Source organism: Hyla sarda, chromosome 5 (assembly GCF_029499605.1).
Source record: "Hyla sarda isolate aHylSar1 chromosome 5, aHylSar1.hap1, whole genome shotgun sequence".
NCBI classification, from domain to species: Eukaryota; Metazoa; Chordata; class Amphibia; order Anura; family Hylidae; genus Hyla; species Hyla sarda.
Genome location: NC_079193.1, coordinates 147,601,479 through 147,626,873, shown reverse-complemented (window position 1 = coordinate 147,626,873; position 25,395 = coordinate 147,601,479). Strand labels below are relative to the sequence as shown.

The following is a 25,395-nucleotide window of genomic DNA, read 5'->3' as shown; positions in this document are numbered from 1 at the left end:
CTTTTTCATGCCCTGCCTGTAACAACTGTAATACAGATGCTAGAGACAGATGTAATTCAGATTGAGTTAACCAAGACTGAAATTTTTTCCATAGTCTAGAATAAATAAAGTTCGTGGAAGATTTTCTTGATGCCAGCAAGGTTCTTACCACTCCGTCAGACAGACCCAGTTGTCTTAGTCTGTCCCCTTCAGGAACCACGCTGTCAGCTGCAATCGACCCGGCTGAGGATGACGGAATCCCCTCTGGAGGAGCAGATCCGGAACCATCGGTAATTTCCAGAAACTGCCTCCTGACAGTTGCAATAGGAGTGGAAACCAGGTTCTGCGTGGCCAGAAAGGTGTTATTAGTATGACAGACGGCTTGTCCTGAAGAATTTTGCTCAATACCCTGGGTAGTACAGGAAGAGGTGGGTACAGATATAGAAATTTGTTCCGCCATGGAAAAGAAAACGCATCCAGAATGTCCGGATGGTCGTGACGTCTGAGAGACCCGAATGCTGGCAATTTGCGGTTCTCTCGAGTTGCCATGAGGTCCAGCTCTGGAGTCCCCCATTTGTCCGTTAGTATGTTGAAATAGACCTGATTCAGAGACCATTCTGTAGGCAGAAGAGTCTCTCGGCTTAGGAGATCCGCATATAGATTGAGATCTCCTTTGATATGGACCGCCCGGATCTCCATTAACCTGGTTTCTGCCCACTTCATAATTTCTGCGCACAGGAGTTGTAGAACTCGACAACGGGTACCACCCTGTTTGTTTATGTAGTATGCCGCGGTGGCATTGTCGGTCTGCAATAGCACCGATCTTCCATGCACAGAGGGTCCAAAGTGCAGGAGGGCTAGTTGAATAGCTTTTAGCTCCCTGAAGTTGGAGGATCTCTCCGCCACCCTGGCTGACCACAGACCTTGGACCCATGCTTCCTCTGAATGGGCACCCCACCCTGTGGCAGAGGCATCTGTGGTAATGATTTTCTGAGGTCCTATCAAAAAATTCTTCCCCACAATGAGATTCTTTGTAGCTGTCCACCATAGCAGGTTTGTTCGTACTTGGAGCGAAATATCCATCTTGGCATCCAGTGACTTCCGACGTGAGTAGGCTATAAGGATCTCTGCCTGTAGTTCCCTGAAGTGAGCTTTCGCCCACGGTACTGCCTCTATTGTAGCCGTCAGAAGTCCCAGGACACTCATTGCTTTCCTGATCGTCAGTGAAGACGTGACATACAGCCTGCGGATGGTATTCCTTATCTGTAATACCTTCTGTTCTGGAAGAAAAATCTTCATCTGCAATAGGTCTATAATTAGGCCTAGAAATTGAATACGGTTCACTGGTGTTAACTCCGACTTTTGGATGTTTATGATGAATCCCACTTTCTGAAGTAACTCGATACATTTCTGGATATGACTTGTCAATGTTTCCGGGGTGCTGGCTATGACCAGCCAGTCATCTAAATATGGTACTAACCTTATGCCCTGAAGCCTCAGGGCTGCTACTAACACAATGACGACCTTTGTAAATATTCTTGGTGCGGGCGATAGCCCGAAGGGAAGGGCACGGAACTGGAAGTGTGAAACGTGGTTTCCTGATTTTACTGCCACTCTTAGATATCTTCTGTCTTGAGGCCTGATGGGAATGTGTAGGTAAGCGTCTTTTAAGTCGAGAGAGGCTAGGAATTCTCCCCTCTGCACAAGACTGTACACCGACCTGATAGACTCCATTCTGAATTTTGTTTTTCCTAGATGCCTGTTTAGGAATCTTAAATCGACAATCAGTCGCCATTTTTGATTGGGTTTGGGTACCGGGAAAACACGGGAATACACTCCCTGGAATTCCTCGTCTTCTGGTACCCGTTCTAGTGCTTCTTTCTTTAGAAATTCTGCCAGTAAGCCAAGGACTCTTTGATCCTTGTCCTGATTTAACAAAAATCGGTCGTTTGGGCGACGGATGAACTCTAGGGCATAGCCTGAGCGGATTATATTCAGAACCCAACTGTCCGTGGTGACTCTTTGCCATTCTCCGACAAAGTCCATAAGTCTTGCTCCCACTGGACTCGATCTTCTGGCGTCAGAAGTCGGGCTTTTGACCGGCTGCACCAGGAGGTTTCTTGTTCCCTTTAGGCTGGAACCTCGGACGGAAGCTTCTATCTGATTTTTCTTGTCCTTGTCACTTACGAAAATTACTTTTCCCTTTTTGAATCCGCGGTTTAAAAGGCTTGCGAAAAGAGTGGGGCAAAACCAACACTTTATCTTTTTTATTCTCCTTCAGTACCTTATCCAGTTGTCTTCCGATAAGACGACCAGGTTCGAAAGGAAACGCACAGAAATGTGATTTCGTAGAATTATCCCCTGACCATGGTCTGAGCCATACTGATCTTCTGACAGAGTTGGCCACTGCCATGGATTTAGATGCAATTCTGAGCACATCTAAAGAAAAATCACATAGGTACTCAGCTGCCGACTTTAAAGCGGATAACTGTTCCTTTAAATGATGTTTGGAACGTTTCTCATTGATGTTACGTGACAAATGGCTCAACCACAATCTCACTGCCCTGGATATAGGTACGGTTGAGAGAGCCGCTATGTTCAGGGCGGCCATGTTGCCATGGACTCTCTTCAACAAAGTCTCTGCCTTCTTGTCCATGACATCTTTTAATAATATGGAGTCATCTGCAGGAAAAAAGGCATTTTTGGATACTCTGGCCACTGCCTGATCAACTTTCCCCGGTTGATCCCAGTCTTCTGAAACTGCAGGGTCCAGTTTATATACTTTTTTAAACCTGGATCCTAGGTCTATCCTTTTATCTGGTTTTTTCCACTCTTTTTCCATCACGTTCACTAGGACCTGATGACCCGGTAACACCGTGGATTTACGTTTAGGAAAGTAGAACAAACTCTCCTTATCTTGAACAGAGCGCTTTTGTTTACCTGTCTCAATACTCTTCTTTACCTTCTTTATTAATTTATCAGTTTTTTCAGGTTTGAATAAGTAATAGTCTTCAGAGACATGATCCGACTCAGAAGAGGATGAATCAGATGAAGAAGAAGCAGAAGATGAATCAGAGGAAGATGCATCTTTTTTATGCTGCTTCTTTTTCCCCTTATTAGATGGACCTGCGTCGCTATCCGATGAGGAAGAAAGCAACCTTTTAAGCTTCTTTTTAACTGGTTCAGAGGAGGATTCTGAAGATGAAGAGGAAGATTCCTTTTTATTATGACGCTTCTTATCCATAATAGTTGGTTTAGACAAGCGTTTCCGCATCCAACCAAAAAACTCCCTTGCTTCATCCTCAAATTCCGGCTTCTCAGGTGGAGCACAGGAGTCACATAAATTAGATGGATATCCCACCGGAAGGTATTCCAGGCAGCTAATGCATCTAGTAACTTTATTCACAGCTAGGGTATCATAGTTGGATCTCTTATAACACATGTCGCACTCATCAAAGGGCAGATCATCTGGAAGCAGTTCGCCACAAGCCACACAACATCTGTGCTTAGCTTTCCCCTTTTTCTTCCTGCCAGTTTCAGACGCCATCTGAAAAGACAGGAAGAAACAGCTGTCTCAGGATGATGCCCAGCACATATATATATACACACAGGAGCGAAAAACCCCAGGGTTTTACCTTAATCACCAAGAGCCCGGCTGCCCAGCACAAGAAGCGGCTGAACAGACCGGGCCCCAGGTTTAAATAGCAAAACCCCGCCGACCCCCTGCAGTGACTGGGCTGCGTGACGTCAGAAGCACGCGCCCAGATGCAGGAGAAAAAACCCCTGGAGACGCGCGCTTCGCGCACCACATCACGGCCCCGGACAGCAGCGCAGACAGCTGCCGAAGCAAGCGAGCGCACAGGAGAAGAAGCAGCCGCCGGAGAAGGTAAGAAAAAACATACACTTACCGGGACTGCAGGCCCTTCTCCACCGCACACAGCCGGGATACCCACCGGCAGACAGGCAGGCACATCACTGGGGCCGGAGTTTACACATCTGTCGGCCGCCGGGATACACACCAGCTAAATGCCGACATATAGAACTAAGCTCCGGGGGGGGTAACAGGACTCCGCACTGCATAAAGCCCCCCATCATAGCCCAGGACACCGGGACCACGCCGGTATATCCCTGTCATCCACAAGAGATGACAGGGAAAAGATGCCAGGACCCCGCACTGGCTAATACTCACAAATAAGTTGCAGCCAAGCCAAGCAGGACTGATGAAAAAAGATGGGCATAAAAAAAGTTAGTCCTAATTTTTGCAGACGGAGGACCAAAAAAAACACAGTGTGGAGTGTGTGAGGGAGCACTATATAGGGCTGGGGGTCTGCTTCTTAATTAATTATGTTAATTCTAGGTGGGCGGTCCTAGTAGGGAATTTGAGACCAGAATATCCCTTCTGTGCTGCCGTAGGGGGATGAAGAGGAAATAATGTTATATTTTAATAGGTTGTACAATTACGCACGAAGCGATACCAAATATGTTTACATGTTTTTATATAGGAAAAGGGGGTGATTTGAACTTTTAACATGGAAGGGGTTAATGCAGCGGTCTTCAAACTGTCCCCATCCAGATGTTGCAAAACTACAACTCCCAGCATGCCTGGACAGCCAACGGTTGTCCTTGCATGCTGGGAATTGCAGTTTTGTAACATCTGGATGGGGACAGTTTGAAGACCACTGGGTTAATGTGTCTTTCAAACTTATTAAAACTTTTTTTTTTTAACACTTTATTAGACTTATAGGAGGAATCATTAGATTCCTCATACAGATGAATAGAGTTCTATTGAACTCCATTAATCTGTGTGCTCTGTGATCCATTGATAGAGCCTGGTCCAGCCAGGATCTATCAATGACAGAGCGGGACAGCAGGGAACAGAGGTAAGCCCTCCGCCTACCTCCATAGTGGATCTCGCCCCTGCGATCGCGCTACGGGGGGGGGGGGGGTGATCCACCCCACTAGCCCACCAGGGAGCATTCACATGTCCATTTAGACGCCGCTGTCAGCTTTGACAGCGGCGATCTAAAGGGTTCATAGCCAGCCGCGGCGATCGCCGCATGCTGGCTATTAGCGGCGGCCCCCGGCTACTGAGAACAGCCGGGGGCTGCAGAGTATGGAGCGGGCAGGAATCCCGAGCCCGCTCCATACTCTCCTGTGAGTGCCGCAAGCATCTCCCCGTGCAGACGTGCGGGGAGCGAAGGCAGAGGACACAGGTCTACACGGGGAGAAAGAAGCCACGCCCCCTCATCTCCCCCCGCATGTCTCATCTCCCCTGCTCTGCTTCGGAGGACACAGGCTGCAGAGTATGGAGCAGGCAGGAGTCGGGAGCCCGCTCCATACAGACTGCAGATCGTCGCCGCACTTGTCAGGTCCGGCCCTGCTTGCCCGAAGCCGGGCTAAGGGCAGGACAAATTCACCTGCCCGGCGCCCAAAACTGCTAGTCCCGGGCGTCGGGCGATATGAATTCCACATCCCTGAGGGACTACAACTCCCAGCATGTGTTATTCAGGAGTCTTCCCCCCCTCCCCCTTCACATATAAGGGGAGATTTATCAAAACCTGTGCAGAGGAAAACTTGCCCAGTTGCCCATAGCAACCAATCAGATTGCTTCTTTCATTTTTCACAGGCCTTCATAAAAATGAAATTTGATTGGGTGCTATGGGCAACTGGGCAAGTTTTCCTCGGCATTCCCAGTATGAGATTTATTCCCCTGCAGTCCATACATCCCCAGCCCGTGCACCTTCTCATCCTCCCCTTCAGATAACACTTATCTTCTCTGTGAGGTCCTTCTACTGTGCAGACCTGCGTCCTTAGAATACAGAGCAGGGGGGAGGGGAGGGGCTGTGTACTCAGCTGGATGAGATGAGGGGCGTGGCTTATTCCTCTCATGCAGACAGAGAAAATAAAAATAAAAAAGCTGTGACATCTTGTCCACAACAGACTCAGAACTATGGACAACAGTAAAAGAAAACCCTCGGAACTACAGACCTTCCTGCCCAACAAACAGGTAAGAAAAACACACACATGCTGCCAAAACATATAACACATGTAAATTGACCACCGGAGTACCCCTTTAAGCAAAAACAAAGTCTAAATGGAACAAGAGAACACAAAAAGATTCTCTACTGGGTACAGATTCTGACTTGATGTAGGCTATTATGAAATAGGCTCCTATAAATAGGCACAGTGCAGACTGTGCAAGTCGGATGTTTATTTTAATGACTGGGTCTATAAAATATGGCCTGCATGACAATAATAGCAGCATTTCAGAGTGTAGGGAAAACAGGGACACTTACTCATTACTACTTTCCACCATTTGAGTGAGAAGATAAATACCATCCAGGTTTATGAACTCCTGAGCAAAAGTAATATCTCGTGAACTTCTGGCCAAATCTTTCAGTCCTTCTAGCTTGACATCCATACTTGAAGACTGGACTCTGTCATGGAGCTGCTGGGCAGTGATAGTCTAGGCACATACACAAAAATGAGTTTGTAGATATAACTTTGTTAAGTTTTAGACTCATTTAAAAAAAAAAAAAAAAAAAAGGTAAACTTGTAGCATAGAACTGGATGCAGACCGCACATGCTCCATTCATTTATAAGGGGGCATCAGAGACGTTGGCATCTTCAGCGCTTCCATATCAATGGTTTAGTGAGTAGCAGAGCGCACATACCCTTTATTTTAAAGCTCTCCACCTGCACTATAACCCAGTATACTTGGTTTAGTGCGTGTGTACAGCTGTCAGATTCTCTTTAATTACAGCCTTTAGCACTGATGTTGGATTTGTGGGGCGATGTATTTTAAAAGTGACACTGGAAAGAAAATCATTACTTTAGGTTTTTTGTTCAAAAAATGCAATATAAATGCACTTTATAACATTAGGTGATATGGACTGGCACTAGAACAATACAATGACATATAATACTTTCCATGGTCTTAGAAAACCTAAATTCATAAATCTATTTTTGCCACAGTTAATTCTCCATATCCATAAGATATGCCTTAAATAAGTGAGACAGGTGCAGGCATGCACAGTTGTCACCATAAAAGGTGTATTCCAAACTCAACCATTCCATTATGCCATAAACGTCTGAAGGGTGCAGGTCCCACACCTACCCCAAAATGTAGTGCCCCTCTCCTGTGAATACACATTATATTGTGAGAGAAAAATACCTCTTCAAAGTCTATGGGGACTGGGGCCATAAAATATTAACAATTGGGGCACAGACACAGAAGACTCCTATAAATTTACCATAAATGTGTAAGATAGGAAGACCCCTTCAAGGCACTAAACCAAAGAACATTCCAAAAGAAAACATGTTTAAGGATTTCATAGTACCTATACAGCTATAATCTACAAAACCTGTCTAGAGGAAAAGTTGCTGAGTTGCCATAGCAACCAATCCGATAGCTTCTTTCATTTTTAACAAGCCCTCTGAAAAATTAAAGAAACAATCTGATTGGTTTCTATGGGCAACTCAGCAACTTTTCCTCTGGACAGGTTTTGGTAAATCTCCCCCAATGACTTTATAAATACATTGCAACACTTATGCTAATTCTGAATTATAGCTGGATTTTGCAAGTTCCTGAATTGAAATCTTCCAGCAAGGTTTGGTGATTTACATTCTGTGTTGTGCAATTTATTCAAACACATATTATAAAGTAATGTGCTGTAGAACAAACCAATTGTCCTACTGCATTACAGAAACTTAGATAAAATGTAAAAAAAAAAAAAAGTGATGCCGTGTATTTACAACATTTACTGAAGATCACATTTGTAAATTTTACAACGATGTTCAAAAAATGCAGTTACCTTACAAATCAATAGGACATTTCACTGAATAATGCTAGTTGTTTACCACTAACTGGTGAATCAGTACTTACTGGTGATGATGTCAATCGTAAAATGGCTCCATTTTTTATCTCATTGCGATTCTAAAACAAGAAAAAGGTACACTGATATAATAAATATTACAAAGACATAAACAGTATACACATAGAACCTTTATAGGTGCTTAATGTCCTCTTTCCAAAATTCAGTCACTTGAAGGAGATATCGCATGGATAAAAACTTCTCCCCTATCCGCAGTTTAACATTGCGGAGGTCCGAGTGCTGGGGCCCACCACGATGTCCTGTATGGAGCCCCGGCTCTCCCCTGGAGCGGCACGTCACGACTCCTGCCCAAAGCGGGGGCAACCACGCCCCCTACATATATCTCTATGTGAGAGCCGTTCAGCTATCTTCGGCTTTCCCATAGAGACAATATGGAGGGGGTGTGACAACTCTCACTTTAGGCGGGGGTCGTGATGCGCCGCTCCGGGGGAGAGCCGGGGCTCCATACAGGATATTGCGGGGTGCCCACGGTGGGGTGGTCAACCACAGTTTTGACTACGGTTTAAAAATCGTACTGCAACCGCATACGTTTTTTTTTTTTTTTTTTTTTTTTTTTTTTTTAACATGGACGTCAATAGGAAACGCACATGTAACCATATACGGTTTTTGCTTTGCACATTTGCATACTAAAGCCACTGCGGTTCTCTTAAAGGGCCGCTGCTACAGTGGTTGTCTAGGAGCGGTATAACTAATAGCTCCGGGCCTGGCTCAGACCTAGCGGCTGTGGCGGGCCCTTTCCACGTGCCCCACTATTTAATGAAAACATTTTTTTTTTATTATTTTACATGCGAGGCAGCAGAAAGCCGGCCTTGTTCCCGGCTGGACCTTCGGACGATGTCCGAATGGACCGGCAGGTCAATCCGCCCCAGTATATGAAGTCAAAAGCTTCCTACTTTGTTGATTTTCCTCCCCGACAAGGATTAGGAAGGAAAAACCGGGCAACTGAAGAATATTGTAATATTGGAGAGAGGAGAGGAGACAAGTACTCAGAGCACAGCACAGAAGGTAGTAGGGAAAGGTGAGAAGACCAGAGATAAGGACAATTAGGTCAAAACTAAGATAGAAAAACACCCTAAACATACCTGCTTATTCCCTGACACTTCCATCATCACTGCTCTAGTTTTCCCTGCTGCTTTATTTACAATGCGGCAGCAGTAAGGTTCCTATATACTACATAACACCATTGTAGTCAATCACTTGTCTCAGCAATTGTGAGCCACATACCTCTTAAGTCATTGAGCCACATACCTCTTAAGACATTATCACTGCATCCCTAAACCAAAGCTTAAAGGATTAGAACAATGGTACCGGACATGGTAGGGACTAATAGTGGGAAAGTATATTGTATTTTCTTTATGTTTTATTTATGAAAACGAGCAATATGACATGGCAAAAGTGATGCCAGATATGTCATTCATGATGAAAGGAAAGGTTATAGGGAGTGATGAGGCTAGGGAAGCAGCACTACCTCTGTGGCTGGGCCACACCTCTCGGACACTTGTGTGGCTGACTTAAAGTTGGCCCTCTGAGCTATCTGAAGCCCATGAACAACACCTAGAGTACATTTTATCTATTTTTAGGTCAGCTATACAGCATTGTTTAATAGGCAAAACATTATTGACAGACTCCCTTTAAAAAAACAAAAAAAAACATTTAGAATGAGACTTAATTTTGCATTTAGAAAGCAAATATAGAATGAAAGAATATTCTGTAAAATAGGTCACTATAGCTTTTAAGTTCTACCACAATAGATGTTACTGTACACCACACATCTGATATGACAAATCACATGAGAAGCAACATCAACTGTAAAGTGCTATTATGATAATGAATTTAAAGATCTACAAAAGAGATTGGCTTTGAGGAGAACGGGAACTAATTAAAAGTGTCGCTGTTATATCATTTGTTGCAAAATGGTACAGACTGTTTGTACTTGATGATCAGTTGTTGTGTACAATCCTATAGGAATCTAAACAGTAAAGCATTTCTAGTAAAATTACTTTGTTGAACTTTCATAGCTTAGAAGATATTAATAAAAAATGGGTAAACTACACACTACTGCATTCTGGACCTGCTTATCTATAGATTTACTACAAATTAATCATATTCTATAAATCCAAATGCTTAGCCGTTTATCAAGTAAATAGAATTTACGCTTGATAGCACTGCTTCAGCTATGGACACCTGCTTTATTATTGCTTAAGAAGTAGGTAAAATATTTTAAGAGAATTATACTTTCTACAGGTACAATTTTAGGAATTTGCCTCTAAGCACAGGAACAATATTATGGGACATGTTATATACAGACATGTAAACCTGCAGTCAGCTTTCTTAACATTTAGACCTATTTCTTAAACGAGTACTCCAGTGTGGAACTATTTTAAACATCATCCCCAGACTGTTGGTATAGAATACAAAAACCTGTACTTTCCTGCTGCCGTTCCCTTGGTGTCCCGGTATCACTGCTTCCATTCTCCTTTGCTGTCATCTTACTGGTTGCTGGTGGTCAATCTATCAGACTGCAGCTCAGCTAATCACCAGCGGAAGTGATGTACCGCCATCGTCAGCAATAAGCAGTGTAACGTGTTGTGTCCCGATCTTCCTTCTGGTGCTGGGACTCAATATGTCACACTGCATCTCAGCCTATGACCAGCTGGCGATTAGCTCAGCAAAGAAGACAGGAGCAGCGATACTGAGATACTGTAGGGAAGTCCCGGTTTTTGTTTTATATGTAGGCAGCCCAGGGATGATGTTTAAAGCCCCATCTGTGGATTAAAATAAAAATGGTTGACATGATTATTGCTGTGGTTGCTGTGGACAATAAGGAATTCAAAGGCCTTGGTCTCCAGACCTGTTTGTTTTAATAAATACTCATATACAGAGCCCAGTTTCTTTGGCACTACTACACAGTCTGGCATGCCAGCATTGATTGCAGAGGTGTCAGGCTGTGTAGGGACATGCTCCAATGGGAATATGGGAATGGTAACACAAAGTAGTTTGGAGAAGTACCCTAGGGGAGAAATCAGCTTAAATGGAAGGAAAAGAAGCACGATGGCTACTGAATTAGACAACATGAGAGACACATTTGGATGGGTATTATCTATCCAAGGTTGCCAAAGAAATTTTTCATGTTTTCATGTAATGGCTTGCTTATCAGCAAAAATAGAAAGAAGGAAAAATTGGGTGCATGCAATAGTAGTGTAGGGAGGCCAAAGGATCTAGATGGATAATGACATTAAAGAGGCCAGGTATGATGCCATGTATTCCGGACAAGAAGCAGACTATTCTGGGGCATGTATATAGGTTGTGGAGCACATTAACAGGATCAGTAGGTTATCAAAAAGGAGGGTAGTTAGATTAAGTTAAACCTAAAAAGTGGGGGTATTAGCCAAGATTTTCTCACAAAAAATGTATTAATATTTTCCTTACATCGTAGTGCCACAAAAGTTATCCCCTAACCACAGGGTAGGAAATAAGCTGAGCACTGGGGGTCTGACTGCTGGGACTCCCACTGATAACCAGAACAGAGGTGAATTTGGGCAGCACAGAGGCTCAGTGGTTAGCACTGCTGCCTTGCAGTGCTTTGGTTCAAATCCCACCAAGGACAACATCTTCAAAGAGTTTGTATGTTCTCTCCGTGTTTGTGTGGGTTTTCTCCGGATAGTCCGGTTTTATCCCACACTTCAAAAACATACTGATAAGTTTAGGTTGTGAGCCCCAATGGTGACAGGGTACAGCGCTGCGAAATCTGTTTGCACTAGATATAAAAAAAATTATGAATAATAATAATAATTTGTCCCCCAAGTAAATAAAGTGGTTGTGTGTATATGCTTGATTATTGCTCCATTCCTTCCAAACATTGTCGAGAGTGACCTCTATGCTATGTTTGGAAGTCCTGTAGACAGTGAATGAAGTAAGGATGCATACTGATGCTCTATTCACAGCTGTTCTCATGACTAGTGGGGGTCTTGATGGATGAACCACCACTGATCAGCCATTTATCCACTATCCCCTTTTTACATTTCAAAAATGTCAAAAGCCAGTTTTGGCCCATTTTGAACAGTTTTTGCTTTTTTGGGGACATATTTATGCCACATTTCTGTGCTATAGTCAACATTATAGCCCAAATTTTTTTTATATATTTTCCATTTACGACATATTTTGGACAATTTACAGTTCTTAAGAGGTCTTAAAATACTCTGGAAACATGGCCTGAAGCAGAAAATCCTGCCTCCTCTCTGCCAGACGTGTGCATATTAAATTAGTGAACTGCAGGGCACGATGGATGGAGGGGGCATATTTCAGTATTAAGATAAATGTATCTTTACTTGTAAGGAAAGTTAATAATAATTTCATGTAAACTCTAAATAAATAACAGACTTATACTGTGAACAATTTTCATCTATTACCAAACCGCTTTCTTTTAAAAGCAAAAAAGAGATCATAATATGGTAGGAAGTTATTAAAATTCATGGTGCCGTTTGCAAAATACAGTATTTTATTATATGTACTTGAGAAAATGGGGAGGGGGGTTGTCTCAATAGCCTTTAACACACCGTAATAGCCCTCCTCTCACCTGTATTCTCTTAAAGGGGTACTCCACCGGCCAGCGTTCAGAACATTTAACTCGAAATGCTGTGCGCGCACTGCGGAGGGCAGCCACGCCCCCTCAATGCAAGTCTATGGGAGGGGGCGTGGCGGCTATGGGAGGGAAATGTTCTGAATGCTGGCCAGTGGAGTACCCCTTTAAAGTTTACAAGAGACTGCATTCTGTCAACAGCTTTCTATACGTGCCATCACTGACATCCTAAAAACAACATTACAAATACACTGCTCAAAAAACATAAAGGGAACACTTAAACAACACAATGTAACTCCAAGTCAATCCCACTTCTGTGAAATCACACTGTCCACTCCGGAAGCAACACTGATTGACAATCAATTTCACATGCTGTTGTGCAAATTTAACAGACAACAGGTGGAAATTATAGGCAGTTAGAAAGACACCCCAATAAAGGAGTGGTTCTGCAGGTGGTGACCACAGACCACTTCTCTGTTCCTATGCTTCATGGCTGATGTTTTGGTCCCTTTTGAATGCTGGCGGTGCATTCACCACCTCATCAGGAGCAGGCCCAGGTGTTGTAGGGAGGTCATACAGGCACGTGGAGGCCACACACACTACTGAGCTTCATTTTGACTTGTTTTAAGGACATTACATCAAAGTTGGATCAGCCTGTAATGTGGTTTTCCACTTTGATTTTTAGTGTGACTCCATATCCAGACCTCCATGGGTTGATAAATTTGGTTTCCATTGATAATTTTTGTGTGATTTTGTTGTCAGCACATTCAACTATGTAAAGACGAAAGTATTTCATACGATTAGTTCATTCATTCCGATCTAGGATATGTTATCTTAGTGTTCCCTTTATTTTTTTTGAGCTGTGTATAAAGCTATGCACAGACTGAAGCTGTCCTGAAAAAATGAACACATCAGCGCAGGCTGAGGGAATTATAAATGCCAGAAAATGATGACGTTACTACTGTCATTATCTGTGGAAAAACTACATTTCCCAACCAGACCAGACCACAAGTTCATTTTTCCTATGTTTACCTTGAACACATTTATCCAGTTGGCTGGAAAAAATGTATTTCACGGTTTAATCAGATCAGACACTGCAGATAAAAATACATAAAAATTCAAATTAATTTAAGAAAAATCTGCTGCATCACATACTAGGCTTCTTTAGATTAAACAGTATTGAAACATTTTTTAATAATATTCTGCATCTGATAAAAAAAGAGAACTGTCTATAGAGCAGTAGCAGTTGGGGGAGATAAATAAAAAATATCTAACTTTTAGATTGCCTAGCCTAAGTCAGCTCCATTTTTAAGTTGGATTACTTTTAAGCCAAAGTGTGTAAAAATTTGGTACATTTTCGGTGCATTAAGGCCTACCCCACTTTTACCTCAGCAATTATTTTCCAATAAGCTTCAAACATTTATCTGGCAAGGTGAAAAGTGATCATTTTTTGGGAGGGTACACAAAATGCTCTAGAATTGCATCCAATGCTTCAAGGAGGCAGTCACATGGGCAAATATGCTACTTTTATCTTCAATATTATGGATGTGAAAACCACGGCCAGCAAAGGGCTTTAAACACAGCACGGGGGTAAGCATTGAGAGTATTCATAACTGGATATGTCTGAATACAACAGGATAGGGCATTTTAAAGATTGACTAGCAAAATGTACAACTTTTTTAAATATATAGATCTTCTGAACACATTACACTTCTCTACTTCAGGTAAATCATGGAACTTGTTGGGGGGGGGGATATGGTCTTGATCCAAAGCCGGGAGGATGCCTTTTATCTCGATCTCCCAAGTATACAAAATCAAGTGCTATTGAAGCCAAAACAGTATTATCCTGATTTGATCATTCCCTCTCACTAAGAAAGACAGCAGCAACAAGTGAGGCCTAGAATTGGTCCAGAAGCTTTAGCTTCAAGCAACAAGATGTCTTGGTGGCAAGGCTAAAAAAATACCCTACATCGCCTTACCAAGTCTGCATTTACATTCCCAACACCATCTGGAGTGGAGAGAGATGCAAGACAAACCCTTCCCTAACAGACAAATTTGCAGCGGGGAGCACAGCCCAGCAGGGGCCTCAACTTCTCAATCTCAGGTGTAATGTGATGGCATGGCACTAGACTCTGGGCCATGAGGATAAAGAGGTTTAGTCCTTGACCTTCACAAACAGCTAAATCATGCTTTAAGTAGGAAGACATACTCCCGTCAAAATCCCTGTTGGTGATGTTATTAAAGCCTACTCTTTTCTGAATTGGAGTTCCATATCTTGGCTATTGCTCCTACAGGCCATCTGCGTAGGACATAAATTAATGTATTAAACCTCAGTAAGAAGAAGTGGAAATTAACATAAGCAGCCTTTCTACATGTCCTCCTTAAGAATATTGTTTGGGCTCAGAGACAACAACTGGCAAATCGTAGTGTTGTTTCCCAGAATGTTTCAAATCACAACGTAGAGCAAGTGAAGGACAGATGAGTGGTAGTATACCCGCAACAGAGCACACTTGTAATATGCCCTTCAGAGCAGACGAAAAAAACTGTATTTTTCTTTATTTTATATTTCTGATGCTACAAATGACAAAACGGTTGCAAGGGTGGAATGTGGTTTTAAACTAAAATGACTCACTCCAAATGAATAGTACATTCAGAGAAAGACCATTGAAAACAGCAGATAAAGCATAATAAACTGCTTCCAAAATTTATTTTACAACAGCTAGAAATAGTAAGACTATGCTGGAATTTACAGGGAATTAATTTTAAATGTCCCATTCACGTCTCAGGACTTTGTTGCCTTCATTAAGGTACTTTGACCTTTATCATGGCAAGGTTATAGACTTACACTACTGACTACTGTAATGCATCGATTATGTAAAACAACAGCATAGACTTTGCTTTATCATTCCACAAATAAAATGGACTAGTTTGTGAAAGAGACCAAAACAGTCACTGGTAGAGGACAACTGATCTACAATATTTTTATATATGCATAATATGCAGTAACATTTTAGAGTATGTACCCAGGTGAATCTAAACAAAGATAAAAAAAAAAAATATATATATATATATATATATACACACACCATATCAACCTCCCAGAATCATTAAACTAAGGGATTGTGGGCAGAATGGAAAATAAACAGATAAAAGACAGACTAGAGAGATAGCTGAATGCAATGTACAGTGATGGATGGAAACAAATGCCAAATCGTTCATTTCTTTCATTTATTACAGTCAAAGCAAGTAAAAACATGAAGAAGGAGAACAAGAGGGAACAAATAGGCAAACTTATCCAACAAATGGCTGGAAGTGAAGAAGCTACTTACCTTTTCTGTAATATAAAATCCTGGTCCTTCAGCATATTGAAGTGCCAGCTCTTCATGATTCTGAATGATTGACCAACTAAAATGTAAAATGAATTGGTCATTAACATGGTATTGACCTTTCTTATGCAGTAGTTTTAATAATGGTGATGATTTTTGTTTCCATGAAAGATTCCTGCTCTGGGTCCGGCAAAATGAAAACAACACATATTCACCTCTCTTACTCCCAAGCTGCCGTCTCTGTCACAGTGACAGTCCACACGTTGCTGAAGACACTGACAGGCTTATTGAGCAGGTCCTTGAGCAGATACTAAAGTGCGGGAGCGAAAAGTGATATGTATATGTTGTTATATATATTTATATATATTTTTTTATTTTATTTTATTTTTACAGGACCTAGAGGTGGAATCTTTATGAAAAAAAAAATTCCTACAGAAAACTCCTTTAACATCAGTATTTAATAGATTTTTATGTTAAATTAGGTTTCTTAAAAATCCAAACCATTAGAAAGATTTGTGAAGACATGTGGGCCTTTACAAAAACACATGCCTATGGATAGCTTAAAAGAGATACTCCACTGAAAAACTATTTTTTTTTTTTAAATCAACTGATGCCAGAAAGTTAAACATATTTGTAAATTACTTCTATTTAAAAATCGTAACCCTTCCGGTACTTATCAGCTGCTGTATACTACAGAGAAAGTTCTTTTCTGTCTGACCACAGTGCTCTCTGCTGACACCTCTGTCTGTGCAAGGAACTGTCCAGAGTAGAAGTAGAAGCAAATCCCCATAGAAAACCTCTCCTGCTCTGGACAGTTCCTGAACTGGACAGAGGTGTCAGCAGAGAGCACTGTGGTCAGACAGCAGAGAGATTAAAAAATAAATGAACTTCCTCTGGAGCATACAGCAGCTGATAAGTACTGGAAGGCTTACATTTTTTTTAAAGAAGTAAATTACAAATCTGTTTAACCTTCTAGCAATTTTTTCCATCAGAGTACCCTATTAAGTCTGTGTCCCCAAACATGTGGCTTTCCAGCTGTTGCCAAACTACAAATCCCATAATACCTTCACAGACGAAGGTTAGGTAACATAGGCTTAAATGATTACAGTAAGTATCCGCTTGTTTCTAGGTAGAAAAATATAACCATACAGCACAATTCAGGTTTCCAATAATAAATGCCATTAAAAGTAGGGGAAAAAACACAACTAAAAGTACATCTACAATGTAATACTAAGTTTGCATAAGTTTCACACATGTCCTGTCGGGACAACACCTTTCAAGTAGCAAATTGAGGCCCTTTTCCACCATATTGAAAATATAACTTTGGAAACTTGTCAAAAAGGTTTGCCAATATATATACGGTCACATGTTCCCGACAAGCCCATTGACTTTATTGTGCCAAGTATAGTCTTGCAGTGACTATGTTAACTTAGATTATATACAGTGTCTTTGAGGAAAGCAAAGCCCAACAGAACATGCTATTGAGTCCTACACAGACAAAATATATGTTTTAAGAGATGGACTGGAGGGTATGTTCGAGTATGTTCACACCGAGGAATTCCACTCCGAGATTCCATCTGGCTGCTGGCGCTGAACTCTTTTGGCGGTAGAACCGCACAGACCTGTACCGTCACCACTGACGGCAATACAGTTTGAGCGTAATTCCCTGCCGCTTAAATTCTGTAGTAAAGAACAGGTCCACAAAAGACCCATTTACACCAATGTTATGGTGCAAACAGTGAAATTCCAGAGAGTAACTCTAAACATGGAAATTCCAGTGTGTACATACCCTTATACTGCAGACAGTATATGTAGGCAAACCTATTTGATTTTAAAAAAAAAAACGGAGTATACCACAGTTTTAGGTCCGGTCACGAAATCAGATACTGGGCAAAAATGGGCCGACTGGAGTCACTATCTGACTCCGGTCGGCTGATTCAAATCAATGAGATGGGGGCCGGGTCCGGCGGGGATACGGGAACGCCCGGTTTTGCCATCTCCCAGCCAGATCCGGTCCCCGTATGTAATAAACGTGGTGTGAATGCACCCTAACAGTAGTGAGAATATTCAGGTGCTGAATGACATCAATATCTTTTATGTAATAATAGTAATATGTCTGGTATAACGTATGACTATGTAGTGCAGACTGTTCTATGCCTCATGACAGAAATGTGCATTGCACTACTAAAAAAAAACTTTAAATAAGCATATATGTGCCTGTGCTTTGCCGCAGATGCTTACAATGTGGATTTATTTAACTTATTATTTAATTATACTACTCCACACTGAAACACTAACTGTTTAGAAGTAGCCAAGGGGACACTATAGGGGTTTATTAATAGTTTTAGTGCATGTTTTGGTGAAAAATGTACGCCAATTTGTGAGCAATGGCTTATTTGTGCAAAAAACTGAACTTTGTACAAAAATAGTTTTACTTCCCATACTAGTTTTCTGCTAAAAGCACTGATAAATGTTACTTTTTATCCTAATATATTACTCCCTATTGTAACAATGAGTTCCAGTTTTCAAGCATGCAATGTGTTGTTTATCTTTTATCTGTTATGACAGTACTGTATATAGAACACAATCTCTGGGTGTAACATAAAAACACCCACATTGTCATGACCTAGAGAGTTAAAGCATTGCCAAATAACCTGCACTTTTACACTACGACCCTAAAAACATAAGTCCTATTCACTAAACCGATCTGTAGGTCATAAACTACTGCTCAAAAAAAGAAAATAAAGATTTGACATCACTGAAACAACAACTAAAAAACAAACCCTCTTTGTGTGTGTAAGATCAGTGTATAAAATGTTAATGTAGGAAATGTGCAGACGAAAGTTCTTTTTGGTGTTATTTCAAATTATGAGAATGAACTGATTTTTCTTCAGATTTTTCCTGTTTCTTCTAGAGCACATAATGTCATAAATATACAAGTTATATCCTACTATTATGCTGTCATTCTTTAAAATATATAGATACATGCTATAGTCTAATATATTTTATCTACAATATATAAGAAGATATTTTGATTTAAACAAAACTACATGGATTAGGTAAACAGGCTGAGTACATCTACACCTTTAAAGGGGTATTCCGGGCAAAAAATATTTTATCCCCTATCCAAAGGATAGGGGATAAGATGTCTGATCGCGGGGGGCCCGCTGCTGAGACCCCCCATGATCTCCCTGCAGCAGCCACATTCTATGCGGATGCTGAATCTCCAGTTTCGGAAACCTCCAGGTTTCTGGGGCTGGGGATGTGACGTCACACCACGCCCCCTACATTCATGTCTATGGGAGGGGGCGTGACGCCCCCTCCCATAGACATGAATGGAGGGGGCGTGGCGTGACGTCACGTCCCCAGTCCCAGAAACCAGGAGGTTTCCGAAACTAGAGGCACAGTCCCCGCATAGAATGCGGCTGCTGCAGGGAGATCTGACATAAGATCAGATATCTTATCCTTTATCCTTTGGATAGGGGATAAAATGTTTTTGCCCGGAATACCCCTTTAAGGGTTCCATATGGATACGGCAGTGTGAAATGCAACTTTGTTTACTAGGGATACAGGCAGGTCTACGGAGTTCAAGAGGTATCTTGAGATTGATGGCCTCGCCTGGTTGCAGCCACTTGAGGTAGCCAGGAAGCAGAAAACAGCTATGAGGACTGTTTTACACAGTGGAGCTTACACTGACTAATGGGAGTTTAATATATAACGTAAGGGTGCGTTTTCACATACAGGATCTGCTGCATACTTTGTGCAGCTGATTTTGCTACCCATTAACTTCAATAGGTAGCAAAATCAGCTGCAGAAAATATGCAGCAAAAATATGCAGCAGATCCTGTAGACGTGAATATAAATCTTCAAATGACACTGCATCTGTAACGGGGGAAACAAATAGCGTACATAACCGTGCTACACTGTTTGCATAGATCCTATTGGCTTCTAATGGGAGTTACATAAATTGTGTAGAACAGTTCATTTTGCTGTTATCGGCTTTCCAACAACCATAGACAAATGTTCAAATAGAAAAAGCCTTTTATTTATTTTATTTTTTCTAAATTAAAGACGCATGTGAATCTCAACTTTGCTCTTGCTTAGCAAGAGATTTAAACATCCTTGTATCTAATATCTCTATTAATTAAGCTTAAAACAAAATTGTTATTCAAAGTTACTCTGAAAAAAGTAACTATGTCAAAACAATCCTAAACTACACAAGTGAACAAAAAATAACAGTCATTTACACTTACCCGTCACTCACTTCCTTTATTATTGCAGATAAAGGCTTTTTCTAGAACAAAGAAACACAGGCAGTTTTTAGGACATGTAACTGAAAAGAAAAACATTCATGGACTATCACAAAGTATTACATAGCTGATCACATGTTAGGATTTACTGAATTAAAGGGGTTATCCAGGAAAAAACTTTTTTTTTTTTGGCTCCAGAAAGTTAAACAGATTTGTAAATTACTTCTATAAAAAAATCTTAATCCTTTCAGTACTTATGAGCTTCTGAAGTTAAGGTTGTTCTTTTCTGTCTAAGTGCTCTCTGATGACACATGTCTCGGGAACCGCCCAGTTTAGAAGAGGTTTGCTATGGGGATTTGCTTCTAAACTGGGCGGTTCCCAAGACACGTGTCATCAGAGATTACTTAGACAGAAAAGAACAACCTTAACTTCAGAAGTTCATAAGTACTGAAAGGATTAAGATTTTTAATAGAAGTAAATTACAAATCTGTAACTTTCTGAAGCCAGTTGAGATATATATATAATATACACACACACACACACACATATATCTCAACTGGCTCCAGAAAGTTAAACAGATTTGTAATTTACTTCTATTTTCTATTAAAAATCTTAATCCTTTCAGTACTTATGAGCTTCTGAAGTTAAGGTTGTTCTTTTCTGTCTAAATGCTCTCTGATGACACGTGTCTCGGGAACCGCCCAGTTTAGAAGCAAATCCCCATAGCAAACCTCTTCTAAACTGGGCGGTTCCCGAGACACGTGTCATCAGAGAGCACTTAGACAGAAAAGAACAACCTTAACTTCAGAAGCTCATAAGTACTGAAAGGATTAAGATTTTTTAATAGAAGTAATTTACAAATCTGTTTAACTTTCTGGAGCCAGTTGAGATGAAAAAAAAGTTTTTTTCCTGGATAACTCCTTTAATCACCAGAGCAAAAATAATAACATCTTTATCATTCTCTTTGCACCCTTAAACCAATTGGCTTAACTCTTATTTTTCCATCCACAGAGCAATATGGCTGTTTTATGCACAGTCAATTGTACTTTAAAGCAATCTAATGTAAAAAAGACATGATATCTTTCTTCTGTGGCTATTATTGTACTACTTAAAAAAAAAGATGTAATGTCCAGCTCCCCACCAAGTCACAGGTGCACAGAGGCGTGAGGACAGCACCACGATCACGGAATAAGAACGCTGCTTTATTATTTCAATCGACAGGAACACAGAAAACAGGATGCACGAACTAAGGAGTGGCGCGTTTCGGCGGGCGTAGCCGCCTTAGTCGTATTACCCCAATTTCCTCTTGTTTCTTATTTTAAAAAAAGTCACTGATCACTTTCTATTCCATTTTATCAGGGATGTAATAAAAAAAAATCTGCAATTTTTGGGCTTTGGTATTTTTTGAGTTTATGCAGCAAATATGTTTTTTTTTTTTTTTTACTATTTGTTTCACATTTTTAAAGGTTCCCACAGGGGACTATTAATAGCAATCTTTCAGTTGCTATTACTGTTCAGTGTTTTGCAATGGCATAGCACTGATCACTAGTATCAACGTTCTATTAGAACAGCTTGCCAGCGGCAGACTATACAAGAGGATCCTCAGAGAGCAGCGCAGAGGAGGGTAAGGTACTGTCGGCCATCATCTTCATTCATGGGACCTACACAGCCGGGCTTGACGTCTAAGAAGCAAGCTCTTGGGTTCGCTTACTGTGCATGATGTAAATGTACGTCATGGTGCACCGAGTGCCAGGGCACCATAATGTACATTTACTTCCTGTATCCCTTAGAGGTTAATAATAAAGGCGATATTAACTGTTCCAGACTCTCAACAACAGAGCTGCAGTTATTATGTAGACTAATACATTAGGTTAGTTCACATGTGCGTATTTTGCTGCAGATTTTCTGAAGCTGATATTGCTATCCATTGACTTCAATAGGTAGCAAAATCAACTGCAGAAAATATGCTGCAAGTTTAAATGGGGGCGGGCTCTCAGCGGCAGATTTTCGGGAGCAGAATTTCCGCTGCTGAAATTTTGTTGCTGAAAATCTGCCGCAGAGAGCCCATCCCCATTGAAAGTCAAACTGTGATCTTACAATAATATCAGCCAATGTGAATAAGCCTTTACAGTGTAATTGAAATCCCTTAAAACTCTACATATAAAAATACAATGAATCACGTAAACCACATGAGAACATGTCTTTTAGTCAGATTGTTCTAGTTGTTTTTTTAGTAGCAATACCAAAAAAAAAACTTTAGTTTTTATAGAAAACAATGCTACAGAAATTGGTTATAAAAAGGGGAGCGGGGGCAAGTTTTACTTTACATTTTTCTGCTAATTTGCGTACTGTTTTATGTCCATTTTTTGTATTTTGGACATTTTTACATAGAAAAGGCTGAAAATGATAAACATTCTATAAAGAGCTGTTGGAATTATGCCCGTTTTTCTATAAACTTTAATATAATGCTTTATAAGATTGAAAACTGACAATTTTTTTAAAGCATAAATACAGTAGATTAATGGGAGTTTCACGGTGTGACCCTAGTCAAGGGCTGTAATGGTATTAGCCAAGTTACAGTAATGAGAAACCGGATTTCACTGAAAACACGGATAAAACAACATGCTACGCCATTTTGTCATGTAAAACACAGAAATCCAACAGATTCTTTTAATGTCAACCTAACTAACAGACATGTTAATAGAGGAGTATGAAGAAACAGGTGTTGGCAAAGTGTTAGTAACAGTTGAAGGTTTAAATAAGGATGTGTAATATTTGTTAAATTTATAGTTTCTGTAAAGCAGATTTTAAATAATCAGCAGGAAAAAAACTAGTTTGCACAGTGTGAAAGTTGTGGTTCTAGTTAGGATTTAGTCTGGATCAAAGCCGGGCAGCTCTCTGTGTAGTCACAACATTCAGCAATACCATTGAAACCACCCACCTAATCCTGTATGTCCCCATATGCTACAAAAAAATATCAACCATATATACTCTAGTATAAGCAGAGTTTTTCAGCGCGGTTTTTCGTGCTGAAAACGCCCCCCCTCGGCTTATACTCGAGTGAACTCTCCGCCTGTCAATCCCTTCTCAGTGGTCTTCAACCTGCGGACCTCCAGATTTTGCAAAACTACAACTCCCAGCATGCCCGGACAGGCATCGGCCACTGTGGCCTTCGTCATCATCCAGTCCCCCCCTTTAGTTTTCTACTCACCTCCCCTCGGTGGGAAGGAAGGGTGAGCTGGTCCGGGCCATCTATGCTGCAGGGACCGTTCGGTGGGGAGGGTTAGTCGTTCCGGGCTGTCCGACTTCACCGGGAGGCCCTCTTCTCCGCTCCAGGCCGGCCCCGGACTAGTGTCGTTGCCTTGACGACGACGCACAGGGACATTCATGCGCAGGGACATTACGGACATCTGCTGCGCACGGAAGTCCCTGTGCATCATCGTCAAGGCAACGTCACTAGCCCGGGGCCGGCCCGCAGCGGAGTGGAGAAGAGGGCCTCCTGGTGAAGATGGACAGCCCGGAATGACTAATCCTCCCCACCGGGGAGTCCCTGCAGCATAGATGGCCCGGACAAGCTCACCCTTCCTTCCCACCAAGGGGAGGGGAGTAGAAAACTAAAGGGGGGTCTGGATGATGACGAAGGCCACAGTGGTCTTCAACCTGCGGACCTCCAGATGTTTAAAAACTACAACTCCCAGCATGCCTGTCCGGGGATGATGACGGGGGTGATAATGACGGGGGTCTGGATGATGAGGGGGGGGATGATGTATTTCCCACCCTAGGCTTATAGTCGAGTCAATAACTTTTCCTGGGTTTTTGGGGTGAAATTAGGGGCCTCGGCTTATACTCTGGTATATACGGTAACTTATTAAGACACAAAATCAAATACAAAACATTGAAGGTGTGCTGTGGCAACTGGCATATCAGTAGCAGATTCTGTAAGATGGTCTTTCTTCTGAAATGTATCTCATGCTTTGAATGGAGAAATAACATTTAATATTTTTAACTTTCATCGCGGCTGCTGGGTAAGGTTGAATAGTTTCCTACTGAACATGTTTCCTGGTCAGGAGCCCAGTGTTTTCTCCTGGTATTCAGCTTTCCACAAGGCATACATTTCTGCTACAGGATGGCGTGCAGATTATTTAGCATTTTTTGTTTGTACAATTATGTAGTTTTTGGTAAGGGACACAGTTGATTATGGATACTGGTCTACAGCTACACAGCAAGCTATAATGCACTATGAGGGGATCTAGCAAACAATTTAGACAACTTTATTACTCTAAGTTTGTTGCAGGAAAAGTCGCAGGCTGGTTCCGTGCGACTCTTCCTGCAACATTTCATTTAGACCATTTAATTTTTATGACCACGAAGTGATCTGATTTAGATCACTTTGTGCAGTGGTTGCTAATTTATCATGTTCGCTATAAAGTAGCACGGACCAGATATAGAAGAAATCAATCACAGAGCATTTCAACCCCGCACTACATCACTTCATGCGACAATTGTATTAAGGTCCGTGCAAATTTTAATACAATTGTCCCACCACTGGCCAGGATTACAGCCTCCAGTCTACTTATGTATGATGCCACAAGGCTTACACAACTGGATTTTGTATTTTCTGTCATTCTTCTCTGCAGACCCTCTCAAGCTCTGTTATTTTTAGGTCTCCCCAGAGATGTTCCATTGGGTGCAAAGACAGCGCTCTGGCTGGACCACTCATGGGCATATACAGAGTTGTCCAAAAGCCACTTGTGTTGTTTTGGTGTGTTTAGTGTCATCGTCCTGTTAGGTGAACCTTTCGGCCCAGTCGACTCAATCAGGTCTTCATTTAGAATATTTCTGTTCTTTGCTCAATTCAGCTTTTCTTCAACCCTGACCAGTCATCCTGTCCTAGCTGGTGAAAAACACCCCCACAGCATGATGCTGCAACCACCATATTGGCCCTCATTTACTAAGCTAAAACCCACTAGTTTTTGTTGTGTTTTTCCAAGTTATTTTGATGCATAGTGTCTGAGACATGTCTCAGACAGTGTGCACCAGTAAAATCCAACTAACCCGACATTGCACTGTGAAAAGCCAGAAAAGGGGCACGGTCTCTCGCAAATGGGCGTGGTCGGTCCAAAAAGGGGTGTGGTTTCACAACCTGACCTATTTACTATTGAATTCACAGAAAATCCTGTTAATAAATGGCTGGAAATTTCCACCTAGAAAAAGCTGGTCTGGGATCCCCATAGTAAATAGAGAGGAATCCTACAACATTTCACACTAGTAAAAACTCTACATTGTTAGTAAGAGGCCCAGCGTGTCACTTTAGGGATAGTATTGGGTAGGTGATGAGCAGGGCTAAGTTGCTTTGAGACATGACT

The 25,395-nt window shown here is 41.5% G+C and overlaps 1 protein-coding gene across 4 annotated transcripts in view; it reads right to left on the bottom strand.

Moving 5' to 3' along the window:
• ELMO1 (engulfment and cell motility 1) overlaps positions 1–25,395 on the bottom strand; it is a 390,193-nt gene that overhangs the window by 291,296 nt on the left and 73,502 nt on the right. For all 4 annotated transcript variants that reach the window (XM_056520469.1, XM_056520472.1, XM_056520471.1 and 1 more), the window contains 4 exons: positions 20,033–20,073; positions 15,783–15,858; positions 7,865–7,915; positions 6,276–6,445 (listed from right to left, as the gene is read on the bottom strand). In XM_056520469.1, the coding sequence (XP_056376444.1) occupies positions 6,276–6,445; positions 7,865–7,915; positions 15,783–15,858; positions 20,033–20,073 (338 nt within the window). The remainder of the gene's footprint in view (positions 1–6,275; positions 6,446–7,864; positions 7,916–15,782; positions 15,859–20,032; positions 20,074–25,395) is intronic.